This window comes from Xenopus laevis, chromosome 3L, assembly GCF_017654675.1.
Source record: "Xenopus laevis strain J_2021 chromosome 3L, Xenopus_laevis_v10.1, whole genome shotgun sequence".
In the NCBI taxonomy this organism is placed as follows: Eukaryota; Metazoa; Chordata; class Amphibia; order Anura; family Pipidae; genus Xenopus; species Xenopus laevis.
In genome coordinates, this window is record NC_054375.1 from 97,922,486 (window position 1) to 97,942,102 (window position 19,617).

The 19,617-nt window shown below is 39.1% G+C and overlaps 1 protein-coding gene across 10 annotated transcripts in view; it reads left to right on the top strand.

Moving 5' to 3' along the window:
• neo1.L (neogenin 1 L homeolog) overlaps positions 1-15,443 on the top strand; it is a 90,571-nt gene extending 75,128 nt beyond the window's left edge. For 2 of the 10 annotated variants that reach the window (XM_018252891.2, XM_018252894.2), the window contains exons 9-29: positions 248-402; positions 618-766; positions 1,331-1,469; positions 1,557-1,606; positions 3,866-4,010; positions 5,061-5,171; positions 6,840-7,037; positions 7,383-7,478; positions 7,886-8,109; positions 8,590-8,728; positions 8,810-8,917; positions 9,013-9,207; positions 9,892-9,921; positions 10,094-10,162; positions 10,426-10,570; positions 11,586-11,824; positions 12,047-12,139; positions 12,703-12,807; positions 13,026-13,286; positions 13,363-13,493; positions 14,374-15,443. In XM_018252891.2, coding sequence (XP_018108380.1) covers positions 248-402; positions 618-766; positions 1,331-1,469; positions 1,557-1,606; positions 3,866-4,010; positions 5,061-5,171; positions 6,840-7,037; positions 7,383-7,478; positions 7,886-8,109; positions 8,590-8,728; positions 8,810-8,917; positions 9,013-9,207; positions 9,892-9,921; positions 10,094-10,162; positions 10,426-10,570; positions 11,586-11,824; positions 12,047-12,139; positions 12,703-12,807; positions 13,026-13,286; positions 13,363-13,493; positions 14,374-14,457 — 2,866 coding nt within the window. In that variant the 3' untranslated portion in view covers positions 14,458-15,443. Of the gene's footprint in view, positions 1-247; positions 403-617; positions 767-1,330; positions 1,470-1,556; positions 1,607-3,865; positions 4,011-5,060; positions 5,172-6,839; positions 7,038-7,382; positions 7,479-7,885; positions 8,110-8,589; positions 8,729-8,809; positions 8,918-9,012; positions 9,208-9,891; positions 9,922-10,093; positions 10,163-10,425; positions 10,575-11,585; positions 11,825-12,046; positions 12,140-12,702; positions 12,808-13,025; positions 13,287-13,362; positions 13,494-14,373 lie in introns of those variants that run through there. The other 8 variants (XM_018252898.2, XM_018252893.2, XM_018252896.2 and 5 more) reach the window with 5 other exon arrangements.
• The last annotated feature ends 4,174 nt before the right edge of the window (positions 15,444-19,617 follow it).

Genomic DNA, 19,617 nt, shown 5'->3' on the forward strand with positions numbered 1-19,617 from the left:
ATTGTGAATTGGGGGCAGGCCAAGGGTTTTTTTTAAGGTTATTGCAAATTAAATTTGTAATACTGGCCTTGGCAGGTGTTTTACCGGCTAGGCCGGTGAAATACCACCTGGGTGGCAACCCTACCTATGTGGTTGTTGCCAGAAAACAATGATGGGCATTTAAGGGATGATTTCGTACATTTTGTCTTTGATATAGGAAGAGCATAATCTAGTTGCTTTAAAAAATAATGTTTCCTTTGCTTTATAGGGAACGTGTGGAGAACACTACCCGCCCAGGAGAAATGCAGGTTACAATCCAGAACCTTCTACCTGAGACAGTCTATTACTTTCGAGTGGTAGCTCTGAATCAGCACGGAGCAGGTGAAAGTTCCCTTCCTCTGAAGGTTGAAACACAGCCTGAAGGTAGGTTTTGTGTGACCATTATCAAGAATGTCTAGTGGCATGAGAATGTTTTCAGGGTCATATTTAATTTTTCGTGTATGCTTTATAATAGTGTAGTATTTATACATACTGAGGAAAAGTTGACATAATAATTATGTCTGCTACTAAAGGTGAACTTGTTCTGCTGCATACTGTTTCCAAATTAAATGTAGTTCATGTTCTTTTTTTTCATTCAGTGCAAGTACCTGGCCCAGCCCCCAATTTTAAAGCCACATCCATCTCATCCACATCTGTAAGTGTTTCTTGGGAAACCCCACTGTCTGGAAATGGCGAGATTCAGAGCTACAAGCTTTATTATTTGGAAAAGGGAGCAGACAATGAGCAGGTGAGATGAAGGTTCAAAAGAGGTGTTGTCCTATGAAAGGGGATGTTCACATTTGTTCAACTGCTTTTAAGCAAATAGTCTTTTCCATTTACAAAATATAATATAGTAGTGTACACACTATTCACCTATAAGACTGCTATACAACTCATAATCCATTTGACTGGACACTGCTCGACACAGTGGGGCTGGTGACCATATATTTCCTTATGTTTATGCTTGCCAAATCATAAAAAGAGCGCACATCCATAGTAAAGGCTTCAGATTGTTCTGCGCATGTACAACTGCTTCTCTTCATTCCACATTGCTTCTTCTAATGCAGGAATCTAATGTTAGCAACACATTACCCAAACAACATCTGTGTGCACTCAGGTGACTTTTTGCTGCAACAAGAAAAATACATTTTTGTGCTACATTATATATGGCCATAGTCATAAATGAAATGCGGGTTTTAAGTTCTAAATGTGCAAGGTGAACTTCCTTTCTAATCCTTTTAAATGTGGTTTCTGTTGTGGTGCTTACTTTTGCAGTTGATAACACTGGTACATTTTCACCCAACTTCTGCAGGATATTGATGTGGGTGGACAATCCTATACATTAAATGGCCTGAAAAAATATACAGAGTATACCTTCAGGGTGGTAGCTTTTAACAAGCATGGGCCGGGTGTATCCACACAAGATGTGACTGTCAGGACTCTGTCAGATGGTGAGTGAATTTCTTTGGCTACATGAACTTGTGTGCTTGTATCTTAATCTCATTGGGAACCTGACATTGTTTTGCATTTACCTTTAGTACCCAGTGCTGCTCCTCAGAACCTGACACTAGAAGTTCGGAGTTCACAGGTAACTTTTCTGTTTTCTCGTAATGCTGTTATGGTACTGTATGTAAACACAAGCTTACTTTGTTATTGATGTGCCAGGTCACACAGTGTGACTTTTTAGCAACTGCTGGGTTAGGACAAGGTGCAAGTTTGTATTGTGCACTTATGCTACAAAATGTTCAAGTCTTTAAATCCAAGTGTAATTACAAACAGCTGTTGTTGATCTGTAAACCTGTGCATTGATTCATTATTGTTCCAACTAAATATCTTTTGCAGAACAGAAGTATAGACCTTTTTGTTAATTGTGCGTAAATATGAATATGCAAATTATGGTTTCAGGATTGTTCATTACATAATTGAATCTTTTTGTAGCCAGCAGATACAGAAGCTAGCACTCTAGGGTAGTTTTCTACATATGTGCTCAATTTGGGATTCATCTTAGGAGTTCTTACAATGCGCCTTATGTCTTGTAACTTTTATGTGCCGGACAACTGAAGCCACCAAATTTTGTTCACAGATAATGCAATTTCATCAGCTCTCAGATTTCAGTTCAGATTAGGTTTGCTATTGTCTGGAATAATTTGTGCAGTATTTGCTGGAATTCAGAAACAATGGATTTGTTTCATCCCGGAAGTTCATGTCAGGAATCCAGTGCTTCTTCTGGTATTTTATACATTTCCACATTTAAGAATTTGATGCTAATAAGGAGACAGGATTTTCTAAATAATCCTGCTAATAATAATGCATAAACATAGCATATGAGTTCACTGCCTCTAATGTTTTCTAGGTTAGATTGCTAAACCAGTCTCTTAACTTCACATCTCACCAGAGATACATTACCAATACCCATCTGGAGAGACTGTCCTTTGAATGAATACACCGAGGGGCATTGCAGTATATTTCACAACTTTTTGCATACAAATAGTTAAAAAGACTGCAGTATGTAATCTAATAGCTAGAACGCTAATAAACATTGAATACATTTCTAAATCATTTGAGAGTGTAACCCTTTAAGCAAGTTTATATGATGAGGTCACTTTTTTTGTAAATGTCTAGGTACAGGCAGACGCTTTGGTTTAGTGATTTTTATCACCGAATAACATACAAATCGCAGTATATTAACTCTACATTCATGTAAATTGTAGACATGTGCTATATTAATACAGGAATTTAATCTGTTATTCTTAATGTTTAGGACCTGGGGCTTAGTTATACAGATAGTAAACCTTTTTAGTTTTGCCTCATTTCACTCCAAAACAAAAACCAAAACAAAGGGAGGGACCAAGTTCAAATTTAGTAACCATGTCGGTCACCAAAAATGGAAGTCTTTGTTCCATGTGCCTGCTCTTTGTATCTGAATGGAGGATGTCCCAAGCAGGCACAAGCTTGAGGAAGCACAAATGATTACAATAGCTCATACTCCGATTTCTAATTTCCTTGAAAATCAATGATGCATGATGGGGTTATAGACATTTTCTACCTTTCATGATTTACTGATCAGTATACCCCATTGTTCAGCAAATACGGCTTGTGCTGATTAGTACTTTTATTTATTTTAATCAAATCTATGTTTTTTGTTATTTCTGGAGCTAAACTGGGGAAACTGAAGCTCCTCCATGTTTGGTCATTGCAAGGTAGATAATTAGATTATCAGTGCAAAAGGTCATTATGCAGGGGGTATTTATCTGTTCTCTGATAATGGTCAGAAACTGATTACTGTGGTTATTTATATGCTTCGGCCCTTTCTGCTCCCTCCACTGACATCAGAGATGGGTGGGTTTATAAAATCACAGGGCTGGGTCAGTCTCAGGTTAGGCTAGGGCTAGGGCAGGTGAAGGACAGTGTGGTGCATAGAATTTCCTCAAATCACTACTGATGATAAGAAATATATATCTGAAATTAGAAGAGTTACAGGGTCGGTCAGAAAAAACAGAAGGTGAACTTTTGGGCAGAGTTGGAAATGGAACAAATCAGTACTCGCGTGATATTGGCAGCACAGTGAATCGCTTCCATCAGCAAATGTTTGAGTGCAGATTTTTTTTCATTACACTTATTTTGAACATTGTTTTTTAAAACAGCACACATTCATATTGATGAGTAAATGCGGTGGGGCACTATAAAAATAAGAAACGGACTTACTATATCTGCGATTTTCTCATCCGTTCTGTTTTTATACTCATGATTGTAGAACTCCAGCTGCAAACTGTAGGGAAACACTCTCCATTAGCATTCAGTATATGCTGTGGATATCTTAATTGAATTATACGGATTATTTCCATAGAGCATTCTAGTGCAGTGGCAGCCCCCTCCTGTAGGTTCCCAAAATGGACAGATTGTGGGCTACAAGGTCCGTTACCGCAAGACAACAAGAAAGAGTGAGACTAGCGAGATGCTTGTGGACGCTCAGCTTTCATATCTTTTTACAGGTATGTTTGCATTATTTAACCTAATTTCCCTTAAAGTGATACTCACACTAAAAAATGACTTTTTAAAATATGAGTGTACATTAAAAGTTACCTATAAATCATGTTAATTGTTTTTTGCCGAGAGGTTTGTTACTTGAAGTTTCTAAATCTGACTGTCCCATCACAGCCTGTTAAAGTTTCTAATGCTAACGGACTCCTGCTGCATAAATATGGCAACCCCCTCATAGGAACATGGGGCATCAGACAAGTAATTAAAAGCATTGTGCAAATACTTTATGGCAAAGTTATTATCTTAGCTTAGCTTTCAAATGCAATATTATGTTAGATGTAAAAAAGTTTAATTTCTGGTGTCAGTATCTCTTTAAAGTGAACCTGTCTCCCAGACACAAAAATCTGTATAATAAAAGTCCTTTTCAAATTAAACATGAAATCCAATTTCTATTTTTTATTAAAATATTCATAGCTGTTGTAAACTCATTTAAAAATCCCAGCTGTTAATCAAATATTGTCTGTCCATCCTCTATGCCCTGGGCATAGAGGTGGGGCAGTCAATTACTTTCACTTTCCATTCAGCACTTCCTAGATGTCACTGCTCTTCCCACATCCCCCCAGTTCTCTTTACCATTTAACTGTGTAGCCAGTGCATGGGGATGGACATCAGGTCCCCCGTTCTGGTGCACAAACAAGATTCTGAGATGATGCAAGGCTTGCCTTAATAACAGTGTCCACAAAATGGCTGCTGCCTACTTGCTATAATTTTGAAATCTCAGACTGAAGGAAGCAAGATTCAAATAATTTATATAGTGTAATTACAGTTCATTTTGCTTGACTAATGTGAAGCAAAGTTTTTGGGGTGACAGGTCCCCTTTAATGTCTCTGATGACCATACCTGGTGACTTGTCTCTCCCCTCATTTTAGATTATAAGCTGTAATGAGCAGGGCCCTTTTTGCTTCCTGTAACAATCTGTATTTGTATGATGTATACACTTTGTGGAATATGTTGGCGCTTTGTGTTAATAAATATCCCGTTTGTTCCCCATGCTACCCTAGGTCTTGAGCGGGACACAGAGTACAGCTTTCGGGGTGTGGCCTTGACTGTAAATGGAAGTGGCCCGGCCACAGACTGGGTTTCAGCAGAGACCTTTGAGAGTGATCTGGATGGTGAGTATAATTATTTATAGGTTTCCAGTCTATAATTCTGTCTGTGTCTGGTACAGAAAGAAGATATTATTTGTATTTAGCATGTCCCTTCTCTCTATCTATCACAGACTGCTTTTTATTGTATTTGTGTGTGTGTGTGATTGATTGATTAAAAGTAATATTTTTCCCTTTAACTACTGTTCAGATTTTTGCTTTTAATTCACATTGACACATTCAGGCAATTCAAAAACCAAATATTAACTGTTACAGGTGAATGGGAAAGAGAAAAATGTTTTAAATACCACACCTTAATGCTGTATATCCCTTTAGTACCCAAGGAACTAACAAATTCTTTATTGTAAAACAATAAACAGTGGGTCCCTTATAGGTGTATACACAGAGGAGAGAACAGCAATATACAGCTAAATAAAAATGGTAAGTCTCTAATGTCAAGCTGAACCAGACTAACAGATGCCAATAACCCTTATTGTGCATATCTATAGGCATGTGCCCAGTCAGGGATTGGGTCTGCATCTGGTCTTCTCCCAGTATTTCAAATTAAAATATTCGAATTTGATGACTCCTGGGGCTGTGTTTGAATCGTTTACTTATCTGAGAAATTACTGTTACAGGCAGCTAACAGAAGCAAATTTTGAAGCTGAAATTTTGTAGTTTACAGATAAATTGTAATGTTTTATAACTAATGTGCTTAAATTTGCAAGTTAAACTTTAATTCCGTGTTCAGACAGATCTTCTATATGGTATTTTGCATTTAGTTCATCATTAAAAGTCTCAAACTTATGGGTACCCATAAGAAATAGTAGGCTAATATACAGGTGGAACTTATTGGGAAGCATCTAAAACTGCAAATGCTTTCTTATACATATACCTTTCTTAAGAATTATGCTATATTAGGCAGCAGCAGAATAATTGTTTGATTAGTTTTCTTACCTGGCCACAAGTATAATTGTGTACTGTGTAAGTATGGTACGTGTCATATTCTGCCAAGTGCATTTTAAATAAACTTAGGGCTTGAAACGTTAATAAAACACTGAGAGACTTCTGAGTGTTGGTTAAACTCAGAGACGGGTCGTCCAGAATGTGACCGAGACACACTCACTTATGCATCTGACTAAGTTGTCTTTTCCCCTCCAAGATTTGTCCTTCTCTGTGTGAGACCAGTGCCAGTTGCTTGTGGGAACATGAGCCGCTCCAGCGTTCTTAGTCCTAACTGGAGAGACCAGAAGATGTAGTGTAATGAGACTGCAGCGAAGCGTGTAGGCCAAAACAGTTTGATTGTTTGAAACATAAAACCTGTCTTTCTGAACACTTCCCTTTCTGTACAGTTCATTTTAAAACAGGAGAATAATGGGGACAAATAGTCCATGGGATTATCCCTGCATTCTGAGTATCCAAGTGGCTAGCTGTCTGAACTGTCACATTGCCGAAAAATGGCCTTTGTGGGGCCAGATACAGTGGAGTTGTATAATTGCATTTTAATGATTTACTGCTTTTTAATGGATGGGAAAGAGTGAACATATTGGTTCCTAAACACATTGCTTTGTTAACATATGAAAAATTTATTTTTATTTGTTACCGTTAAAAAAACGGTACTTGCCACAACAGTTTCCCTTTGTCTGTACGCTCCCTATCGGCTATATTTTATAACATAATATGTTGTTCCCTCAGAGTCACGTGTACCGGATGTGCCAAGCTCCCTCCATGTACGTTCCTTGGTAACAAACATTGTGGTTAGTTGGACACCGCCAGAAAACCAGCACCAGGTGGTGGTCCGTGGATATGCAATTGGCTATGGTTTAGGAAGCCCCCATGCCCAGACTGTACGTGTGGACCACAAGCAACGTTACTACACCATTGATAACCTTGGTATGAAGTTTAATCTTACAGATGCCTGACAGTTTCTACCAGCCGCATAGTTATCTGTCATTTTTGGCAAACTCTTTTTAAATCAACATCTAATGGTAAATGGTGCCACCTAACAGGCTCTAATCTGTGCTGACTGCTGGCAGCAGTGTTTGACGTATAATGCCTAATGCAAGAAAAATACTTTTTCTTATTTCACTGCAGCTCCATCGTGTGGCATTTTGTGATATTTTTCTTAATTGTATGAAGTGCCTTATGTGCCATAAATAAGAGCTGCAGTTAAAAGCACTAATTAGATTTTGCTTCACAGTATTTTTTCCACAACTAATTAGCATTTTTCTATGACAGATCCCAGCTCCCACTATGTTATCTCGCTTAGAGCCTACAACAATGTTGGTGAGGGAATCCCACTGTATGAGAGTGCAGTTACCCGCCAGCATACAGGTAAGGTCTTGGAAGCATAGTGCTCTCAATGATGGCAGCAGAGAGGTGGAATGTAGGGGATTGGGATTTTAAGGTTCATAGTTTGCTTATTTCTGTGTCCTGCTAATTGTATGTGCTTATTACAGGTAACATTGCTTCTTCTTTCTTGTTACTAACAAGCTCTTGTTCTCTCTCTCTCCCTCTCTCCTCTTTCTTTTTGCTTTAAAAACCATTTTATCCACATTTAATTTTTCTTCTCTTATGTTCTCAAAACCCTTACTGGATTTCTTTTTTGACACTATTTATACAACATACACTTCCTTCCCATTCCATCATTTCCTGTATCCACACCTAATCATGCCTATGGTTGCGGCCTAACTCTTGTATGCACCCCCCATTTGCTTTTGCCTGTTTACATCCTGTGATAGACCCTTCCGATGTTGATGTGTTTGTTGTTCATGCCCCATACACCCCAGTTCCAGAGCCCAGTCCTATGTTGCCCCCAGTTGGCGTGCAAGCCACTATCCTGGCCAGTGACACTGTGCGTATCACATGGGCGGATAACTCTCTCCCCAAAAACCAGAAGATCACTGATTCAAGATATTACACAGTGAGATGGAAGACCAATATTCCAGCAAACACAAAGTATAAGGTAAATAAAAGGAATGGGAAATGTTCTGAATACCACCACTAAGTTGTGGAAGCCTCACATAGTATACAGGAATGCAGCAGTTTGTAAAAAAATTGTTTATTAGGGCACAATAAAAATTAGCATGAACAAATAAAAAGACGGGTAATAAAGTGAAGTAGTGATGGGGGGTTAATTGTAGACAGAAAAGAAAATGCTCTGAATGGCTACCCCATGGCTACACAGACGCTCATGTATATCAAGTTTTATTTTCCGAAGCAAACGGACAACTTTCATCAGGCTAATCATACATTAATAAAATCCTTTCATTTTTGGTGTTGCTTTAAACTATTGCCAGGTGGGTAAGAGTCAGCTGATTGGACCAAGTGAGAAGGAGGACAGGCTAGTAGCAAGAAAACAATCTCCTGTGTTAGTAGAGTTGATTTACTAAGCATGGTATAGAAATATGGCATAAGAATCCTGTTATTTTCACCTTCTTCTTAGATGGCCAACAGCACAACGTTAAGTTACTTGGTTACTGGTCTGAAGTCCAACACTCTATATGAGTTCTCAGTCATGGTGACCAAAGGTCGTAGATCAAGTACATGGAGTATGACAGCCCATGGGACCACATTTGAATCAGGTATACTATAATCACTCTGTTTCCATAGGGTTCTTTTTCTTTGCTTTGGAGTTGCAAAAATCTATCTTCCTTTCTCCCCAGTGCCTTCCTCACCTCCTAAAGATGTAACTGTTGTGAGCAAGGAAGGAAAACCTCGCACCATTATTATCAACTGGCAGCCTCCCTCAGAGGCCAATGGTAAAATAACAGGTGAGGCCAAAAGTACTTCCGATAGCTCAGCTCCATATTATTCTGTTTTCTTCTAGTATAACTGTGCATTCTAATTGGTTTCTTATACCTTTCAGGTTACATTATATATTACAGTACAGATGCTCAGGCTGAACTCCATGACTGGGTGATTGAGCCAGTGATTGGAAACCGTCTGACCCATCAAATACAAGAGTTGACTCTAGACACCACTTATTACTTCAAGATCCAGGCAAGAAACTCTAAGGGCATGGGTCCTATGTCAGAAGCTGTGCTTTTTCGTACCCCGAAAGGTGGGTAAAATTGCAGTGTGCAATAAGGTTCAGAAATAGTGTTAAAATTGTATACGGAGAGTATTAATGTACAGCAAAGCACCACAATGTTTTATGCTACTGAAAATGTATTAGAGCCCAAAACACACATCTCTACTGCTAATTTATTAAGGCTTGTGAGGTTATATTGTGGTGAAATACAATGCTTTTATCACTTCAATACAAACAGAAAAGTACTGTTTAGTACTGTAGGTATAGTCTTAAAAGATCACTTGAAAATCAGAGACACACCAAATAAATGTATGCTGTAGGGCTTCACTGATTGCATTTAAATTAAATTGCAAAAAGGGCAGCTCTTCTAGCTGGATATTCTAGGCGTGTCTCAGAATTTTCATGTAATCTGCTATCCCTACTGTAGGAAGCAAAGCCAGGAAATGGGGCAAAAATAAATGATCCTAGTTAAATATTTAACTTAATCTGGTACTCCTGAGCTTCAGGCTTGTTGCTTCCTGGGAGTAAACTAGATACATGTTTTCTAACAAAGACTATTCTGCTTTCTCCCTGCATTCTGTCTGTGTATGATTTTCTCCCTTTTAACTCTCCCATTCTTTCCTTTCCCTCTCTTCTCTCTCTCTCTCTCCCTCCCACCCTCTCTCATCCCACCCCAACTCTCCTCATCCCACTTCATTTGCCTCACACTGGCAGAGTCATCACCTTACATGCCTAACGACCAAGGTAATCATATTTTTATGTTTAATACAATCGTCAGAGGGAAGATTTCTATCTCAGTGGCAAATAGTTTAGTGGAGGGCTATTGTATAGCGAGGGTTTTGTGTTGTCTTTTTGTGCTTGTCTACTTTCTCTCCTACTTCTCTACATCTTTGTATAATGGAGGTCTCTCTTCCAGCATCCAGCATCTCTGGTAAAGGGGTTCGCCCTTCTGATACTGGATCAAACAGTGGCTCAACGCTTGGAGGTAAGTCTTATTATGGCAGGCACTCTTTCATTTTACTGTTTTATAAGAAGAGGCAATTTGGGGGCATATTTATTATATGATATAAAAGATGGTAGAATAATTTAGCACACACCACCATGTAAAAAAAACTGTATACTTTTTAACACACTTTTTCTTTGAGCAGCTTCCACCGGAACTTGTAAAATAATGGCGGTTTTTTGGTGAATTTGTTTTACACATAGTTGTTTTTTTTTTAACTCTGTAATCCTCATTGATTTTTCCAGGCAGTAATAGTCACCATGGGAGCCCGACTTCACTGGATCAGAACATGCTTCTAACAATCATTGTTTCCCTTGGTGTGATCACTGTCTTGGTTGCCGTGGTCATAGCAGCCATATGTTCCCGTCGTTCTAGCGCCCACCACAAAAAGTAAGTTTGGGGGTTTTTTCTTGTACGTAGTTTCAGTAGTTTCAGTTTACCATATCCTGCCTTTGTTTTTTTGTCTATTTTTGCCCCTGAGGAAGACCCTTCCTATCTCTTACCATCATCCTCCTCCTCATCATTTATTTATGTAGATCCAGCAGGTTACTTCCACAGGTGACAGATCTCTCGAGAAAGACCTTCCATAGCATAACACTAAGATATGAAGTCAAATTTATTACTCACAGAAATCTGGTTTATTTGTGAGAAAGTCACCCCTCGCCCCGGTGCATTTTCCCTCACTCACATTCAGACATAGTCATCTGTTTAATCAGTGTAAAATGTGAGGCAGTAACGGGTGACATTTCTTTCAGCCAGAAAGTTCTTTGTAACACTTCTACATCTAATCACCCAATTTATATGTAATCCTTATTGATGGTCTGCGAGAGATAGTAAATGTTTTTTTTAAACTACTGTTAATGTTTAAGAGGCATACAGGTGAATACACAGTACTTGTTACATTCAAAGGGGCCTGTAACCTCCGCACTGCCTAGCTGGTAGGCATGCAATTAACCTTTCAATATGCGATGGGAGAGGACAGAAACATCTACATATATGTACATATAAGACTTCACCTTTTAGGGGAGACAGTTTTCCATTTAACTGTTCATTTTTGAGATAATTTAGTGTTTTCTTTTTGCCAGTTTTTTTTTTTAATTAGATTCAGGATTTTTTTTCTATCATTTTACTGTGATTATCTCTTTTTTTTTAATTATTATTATTTATTTATTTTTTAAAATGTTATTCTGTTAACGTCATAACAATGCTTTGTCTCTTCATGTACGGCCAATTTTTATGCCTTTCTCTATATAACACACTTCTGCTACCTCATTTCCTTTTTCATTCTCCTGCCAATGTGTTATAGTGCTATTGTTAGTCTTTTACTATCTCTGTATGCCTGAAATACATTGTACTTTTATTGTTTGTTGTTAATTTGTTGTTTTTCCTTCACCTGTAACTTTAGAAAGAGAGCTGCCAGTAAATCAGTGAATGGGTCGCATAAATACAAAGGCAACTCCAAGGATGTGAAACCACCAGACCTGTGGATCCATCATGAACGTTTGGAATTGAAGCCAACAGACAAGTCCCCCGAAAATAACGCCATTTTAACAGATACACCTCTTCCACGCTCCCCACAAGATCTGACACCAGGGGATAGCACAACAGAAGGCAGCATCCATCAGCACAGCAACTCATATCGAGGTGAAAGTCAAAGGGATTTATATATCTACTAGGGATACACTGATTACATCATTTGTGGACGTAGCACGTTTCCGAATTTTCCACAAAAGCTTTGACCAAATACAGAACCAAAACTGAATCCTAATTTGTATATAGAAAATCTGTCAAACAATTTTGCCATTTTTACAATCTAGAACCAAATGATTTGGCATGTTTTTTACATTTCCTTTTCTTTTTCCTCAGGTCTGGAGTCAGAAGATTCTGTGTCCTCACTTGCTGGCCGTCGTGGCATGCGACCGAAGATAATGATGCCTTTTGACTCCCAGCCTCCGCAACGTGAGCAATATAAAAATCTTGCATTAGCATAAAGGGAATATCAATAGACTAGCAATACATTACAGTACAGGGATTGGTTGTTGCTTTACAACACTCAATAAATCCATGATTTCAAAATGTCACAGGTCTCTATTAGTGGAGATGGAGCTATGGGATTTCTTATGCAGAGAGAGAACATCTCATTGTAGCCCCCATTCTAGCCCTTGGTAAAGTGGCAAATGGTCTAATATGTGAATAACTAATAGTATTTATGCTGAAGGTGTCCACAATGCAGTTCTTCAACTACATACCTATACGATTCTGGGATTTGTAGTACAAGAAGAACTGAAGGGTTTAAGGTTTTCCTCTTCATATAGAGATTCAAGAATTGAAAGATCTGATTTTGTATTTATTTTGCATCTGTCTTTGGCCATGCTCCATCTTTTATGCAAGGACTGCAAAATTCTAATTACATTGACTTCCATGTTCCACTCATTAAGTAGCTTTCTCCCCTTTTCCTGCACTCTCCTTATCTACTTCCCACTCCCTCTGCCTCATTTCATCATTTTGTCTCTGTGTTTCAGCGGTTGTCAGTGCCCATCCCATCCATTCCCACGATAATTCTCATCATTTTCGCTCCGTTCCTGGGTTCATGCTGCACGTGCTGGGTGGCCCTCCGCAGGCTGCAGGTGAGAGGGTCACTCCTGGGAATGGTAGTGTGCTCTCTGCTGTTTGTGCTGCCAGAGGTCTTGGGTTCTGTTTACAGACATATTCATTTCCTCACCCTGTACATCACCCTGTACGATTTTGATATGTCATACCTCACTTTTTTTCAGTGAATGAATGAATGTTGATGGGAAGCTCTTTCTTTTGTTACGCATCTCTCATATTAAATCTTCTGTTGTAGAATCTGTGCGTCATACCCCTAGCTGTGATACCGTAGTAGCTGCATCATCTTCCTCTCAGACTGGCCCTGAGGATCCAGAGCCCTCTGGGGGTAGCTTCTTGCCTGGTTCCCTGGATGAAGATACTGTACCAAGTGTTCCCACAGCACATATCCGTCCCTCTCATCCCCTAAAAAGCTTTGCTGTTCCAGCTGTGCCTGCCCCTGCTTCTGGAGCCTCATATGAACCCCCATTACCCAGCTCTCCGCTTCTTCAACAACAATGTGAGTGACACTGGATTTCTACCTTTTTGGTTGTGTATCTGAAGACACAACATCTCATGTTTTAATCTTTTTGCAGGCCCCACCGCTTTGTCTGTGAAGACTGCCTCTCTTGGAACTCTTGGCAGAGTGCGCCCGCCTCTTCCAGTCATAGTTCCCAACGCCCCCGAACCACTAGAGACAACTAGGATGCTGGAGGGCTCAGAGTGTGTACGTGTTTTCTTTTTTTTATGCTCAACAAAGCCGAGTATTTAGCACAGCCTGAGACCAATACTGTAACACAGAAAGCAGATCCTTTGAGGTGATCTAACTGCATTCCATGAACCCTTAAAAAGTAAAGGGGAAAATCAAATATCTAGGTTTGCAAAATTGATGCTATGGAAGAAACAGAACTTGGGATTTTTTTTTTTTAAAAAAAGGAAAAACTTTAGTGTTCTAACTTCTGTATATGCAGCAATGACTCAATATATCAACCACATGCAATGTTGTATGTTCGAGGCAAGAACTGTGTTCAGTGTATAAACACATTTTTTGTACAATGCCACAGAATATTTTGGAGCTTTATAAATACATAATAATAATAATAATAATAGGATTCAATTTGCCTCCTTCTCCTGAAAGGCCAATACCATGTTCAGGATAGTTTATGGAGATTGGTATGGCATAGCTAAATTCGTCAGTCGTTTTCTGGTGTTCTGAGCAATATATTCTGGGTAAACCCGCTTCTTGGCATTGTTTGGTGTTTTGGATAACTTATTTTGTGAAAAACTTCTTCAGAAGGTTCGTGAAGTACCACATATGCATATTGTATGTTTTAAATTGGCTTCAGAAGAAAGAGCACCTTAAGCATAGCTCCTCTGTAAATCCTGCTGATAAAGGCTTGGATTCAGCGAATCTGGGATTTGGTGCATCCCTAGTTATTGTACATTTATTTTACTACTCATATTAATATATCTTATATTCATGGCTTCCTCACTATTCAGAATCCGTTGTTTAACTGTGTGTTTGATCGTTTTTGTTATACTCTGCACTTTGAAATGATAAAATGTATGTTCTCAACATGCTTTGTTCCTATTGTTTTGTTCTGCAGAGTTATGAACCGGACGAGTTAAGCAAAGAGATGGCTCACCTTGAAGGCCTGATGAAGGATCTAAATGCCATAACCACAGCATGAGAAAAATAATGTCTCCACCCCGGAGGCCTGTCCATGAATGGGCTTTCAGCCAGCTAAAGGCTTCTGTGCCACAACTGTACAGACTAGAGGGGTGTAAGAGCCCACATTGTGTATGCTGAGAACCACCAAGGGCCAAAGTGTAGTACTTTTTTCTTGCAACTCTCATACCCTCTGATTTCTAAGATGAATTTTTTCTTGGAGGGAGGATTTATATAAAAAAACAAAAGGACATTTGTGTAAAATGTGGAGGAATATTGTGTACATTGTTTCCACCACATTGGGCCTTCATCCTTTTGCCTTGGCTTTGTGGATGCCAGATATGGTGTGCCAAGCAATAGAAGGGTGCCTGAAAGACTGCTCCTCCTAAAGGCTAGCGTTGTATTTTTTGCAGTGTTTTCAGGCTGCGGCACAGCACCAGTCAGCAGCAATTCCCCCTCCAGCCTCTGTGAGACTCGAAACAGTGTTAATCCCCCAACACTCCCTGATTTGTCAAGAGACATTGCCTCCACACCTCCGTCCTGTTTAAGTACTCTCTACCCGAAAGGATGTTTTACGGAAGAACTTTTTATGGTAACTCACTACAAGGGAGGCTTGTGTCTATGAGATTTGCAGAGTTGCTTCAACCAATTTTGCTTTTCTCTTCTTCTCAAGTCCAGCCTTGTACCCACTCTTTCTGATTTCACGGAGAAGGCCATATCAGGCTGGTTTTTCGGCACTTTCATGTGTTTAAGCATCTCCCATCTTGTGTGATGTCCCCATGCTTGTAAAGAAGAAATGTCTTTCATACATCTTCTGTATAATGTTCTGTCCTTTCCCCAGCCCTCTGCCACTCGCAGTTCTTTATGTACAGAAAATTCATTCTATATATTTTTTTTTAATTGCTTTTTCTGTAGTGTTTAGATTGTACCTTTTTATTGTGATTTTTTTTATAACATAATGAATATTATTTGGTATTGGAATTCAATACACTTTTTTATTCAATCAGACTACCTTTGGCCTCTATTTTGATACGTATTAGGATTTTACCCTCTTTTATCCCATGGTTTGTTTCTATTCCTTTTTCCGTTTCATGTCAAGTTTTCATTGTGTTTGCATCTTAACTGGATCCTGTCATGGGAAAACATGTTTTTTTCAAAATGAATCAGTTAATAGTGCTACTCCAGCAGAATTCTGCACTGAAATCCATTTCTCAAAAGAGCAAACAGTTTTTTTTATATTCAATTTTGAAATCTGACATGGGGCTAGACATATTGTCAGTTTCCCAGCTGCCCCAAGTCATGTGACTTGTGCCTGTACTTTAGGAGAGAAATGCTTTCTGGCAGGCTGCTGTTTTTCCTTCTCAATGTAACTGAATGTGTCTCAGTGGGACATGGATTTTTACTATTGAGTGATGTTCTTAGATCTACCAGGCAGCTGTTATCTTGTGTTAGGGAGCTGTTATCTGGTTACCTTCCCTTGTTCTTTTGATTGGCTGCTGGGGGGAAAAAGGGAGGGGGGTGATATCACTCCAACTTGCAGTACAGCAGTAAAGAGTGATTGAAGTTTATCAGATGACTTGGGGTAGCTGGGAAATTGACTATATGTCTAGCCCCATGTCAGATTTCAAAATTGAATATAAAAAAATCTGTTTGCTCTTTTGAGAAATTGATTTCAGTGCAGAATTCTGCTGGAGCAGCACAATAAACTGATTCATTTTGAAAAATGTTTTTTTCCCCATGACCGTATCCCTTTAACCTGATGTTGAGACGATTCGATTGTACAGGCTGGGCTCAGATTCCATCCAACCTTCCACACCTCCATGACACATGCAGTATGTGCATAATCCTCAGCTCCATCGCTGTCTGCGGTCAACACGTTTGTCTTGTTTCACAATATGAATGCAGACAATCTCTTACAGAACCTTCTAGCACTCAGCACTCAGAATGCTTTCAACAGCACATTTAAGGGAAAGCATAATATATTTATGCAGAGGTTTTTGCCTGTTTTTCTATACACGAGAAATGTGTTATGAGGTCATACAACATTCCATCTGTGCAGGTTCAGTATATACATCTGTACATATCCCATCCAATGTGGGACAATAATAACAGATTTTTTTTAGCTACTGTTAAAATGTAGCTTTATCCCATTTGACGCAAGCAATTAGAAATGCTACAATCAGATATGCAAATGTTCTGGAGAAAATAAACATCTTTAGAAACAGTGTGTTAAATCTATTAAGGAGAAGTAGGGCAGAAATTTTGTACATTATGTTTTGGGCTTCTGTACCAACCCAAGGCAACCACAGCCCTTTAGCAGTAAAGATCTGTGTCTCCAAAGATGCCCCAGTAGCTCCCCATCTTCTTTTCTGCTGATTCACTGCACATGCTCTGTGCTGCTGTCACTTACTGAGCTTAGGGACCCACTCACAATATACAGTACATATAGAATATAAATGTCACAATATAGGGCTAATTAGTAATTAATACAGATAATTACTACATGGCAGCACAGAAACCAGGGTAAGTAGCATCAGAATATAATAATCAGCCCTGTAGCATAAGTTTAAATTACAGACAAACCTCATTTTCTGCTTGATAATTTGCGACAACCCCTAAGCTTAGCTTCTCAACAGCTGCTCAGAGCCCACTGAGCATGTGAGTGTCACAGACACTTTCCAAGATAGTGACCCCCTGTGACAAGTTTGAAGTCCTGGATCATTGCTGCTATTGACAAGGCTGGTGCAATAAGTTCAGTATATAAAATATGCCATTTTTAACCACATTCATTTTTTAGGGTTTAGTTTAGTAATACCCATGCTCTGTATACACACTCACAAAATCCTATTGTAAAATGCACTCTATTCACCCAGATGTGATATCCTATAGCAGTGATCCCCAACCAGTAGCTCCTGAGCAACATGTTGCTCTCCAACCCCTTGGATGTTGCTCCCAGTGGCGTCAAAGCAGGTGTTTAATTTTGAATTCCAGGCTTGGAGACAAGTTTTGGCTGCATAAAAACCAGTTGTACAGCCAAACAGAGTCTTAATGTAGGTTGACAATCCACATAGGGGCTACTAAATGGCCAATCACAGCATTTATTTGGCACACCGAGAACATTTTTCATGCATGTGTTGCTCCCCAACTCCTTTTACTTCTGAATGTTGCTCACGGGCTCAAAAGGTTGGGGATCCCTGTCCTATAGCAACCAATCAGCAGGTAGCATTTAATGGTCACCTGTTTAAAGCAAGCATCTTATTTGTTGCTATGGGTTACTGCACCTGGGCAAATGTAGTGCCTATTATTGCATAAGGGGCATAGAATGTTTCAGTCTGTTCAACGCCTGCAAATAAAAAGTAATCCGGACAATATCAATCTGCTGTTTATAGTGATAAGATTTCCTGTAGTCATAAGCCATGGATGATACTTGACCTCTGTTTATCAACAATTAAATGGACTCTGTCAGCAGAAGTTTTGTATTTTAACTGTGTGGAGCTTTTAGTACAGTCTTTTTAGGAACAAAATAGACTTGAGTTATGAAAAAGTTAACTGCTGATTTTTAGCTTACAGTTTTCTCATTCTAAAATGACTTCACTTGGGGGGAAGATGTACCATCAGGGAAGCCGTTTACGTGGGAGCCCCAGACACCTTCAGGGGCCACTTATGTTTTAAATAGAAATATTCATCTATTCATTAATTAGGAGGCCAAATGTTTCTGCTTTGTTTCCTGGGAACTGGTTGAGCACAGTTATGATATTGGCTCCAAGAAATGATTTGACATGTCTGTTACGTTCCATGTGCACAGCATTTGCATTTAATTGTCAGCTCAAAGGGCAGACAAAGGGTTTTTAGGAGATAATCCTGAATGTTCAAGCTGTAGAAGTGTATGTAAAGTATTCAAAATGTTTGAGTTCATTGTTAGAATTTTTTCTTGAAATTGTGAACTATTTACTACACCAATTTATCCCCCCCCCAGCAGACTTGCAATAAGGTGGCCAGATTGATTTGGTTGTGTGAAGCTGCAATACCCCACATACACTATTACAGGGATGGAGAACCTGGTGCTCAAGATGATGTGAAATTACTTCTCCTATCACCTCCTTGACGGCTGAAAGAGGGATTCTGGGAGGTTCAGCACCATATGAGTGTTTTGTGTAGCTTTCTAAACTATGTTCCTCTCATCACATCGCTTACAAATAGAAGTTGCAGCCATTCTATAGGTATATACAAAGAATAAAATAACAGTCTGCTCCAAACACAATGCTACCACCTAGCAGGAAGATGGACAACACAATCAAAGAAGCATTTTACACATTATTCTATGTAAAGCTTTATTCAAACCCAGATGTTATGTAGCTAGCTAGCTAATATACACACACACACACACACACACACACACACACACACACACACACACACACACACACACACACACACACACACACACACACACACACACACACACACACACACACACACACACACACACACACACACACACACACACACACACACACACACACACACACACACACACACACACACACACACACACACACACACACACACACACACACACACACACACACACTCCGGCTATGAAGCGTTGTGTCATTTTTTTTTTTTTTTTTTAGCAAAGATTAGAGATTTAAGCCCTTCTAGGTAAATAGTATGTGTTATTCTGTTCTGCTAATATATTGCTCCTAATATGGTTTGTCACTAATTGCCCCAGCCTTATCTACATGAGCTGCTTCACTAGCTGAAATGAACACTTCATTCTCACCGAGCTGATTCCATTTATATTTGCTGATTGTTGAGGCTCATATAAAACTGGCCGGCTTTGTAACCTCACGCAAGTTTCATGGCATCCAACGCTATTAGATTTGTTGTCATCTCAGCTGATATTGCTCCAAATCTGCCTTTCTAAAACTATCGCAAAAATAAAAATGTAGTATTATACTGAAATAAGAAACTTTCTAAATGCAATCAATTAAATATTCTGCATAGTTTCTGAAATAATAAAGTTTATATTCATAATATCTTCATTCAGCAGTTGGGTGTCAGATATTCATTGACAGTTAGATCCAATATATCTTATAGGGGGGCTCCTTTTGCCTAGAAGATGTATTAGAGCTCACTCGTTAATTAAAATCACCAGACATCATGTCTCTCTACATGCAGA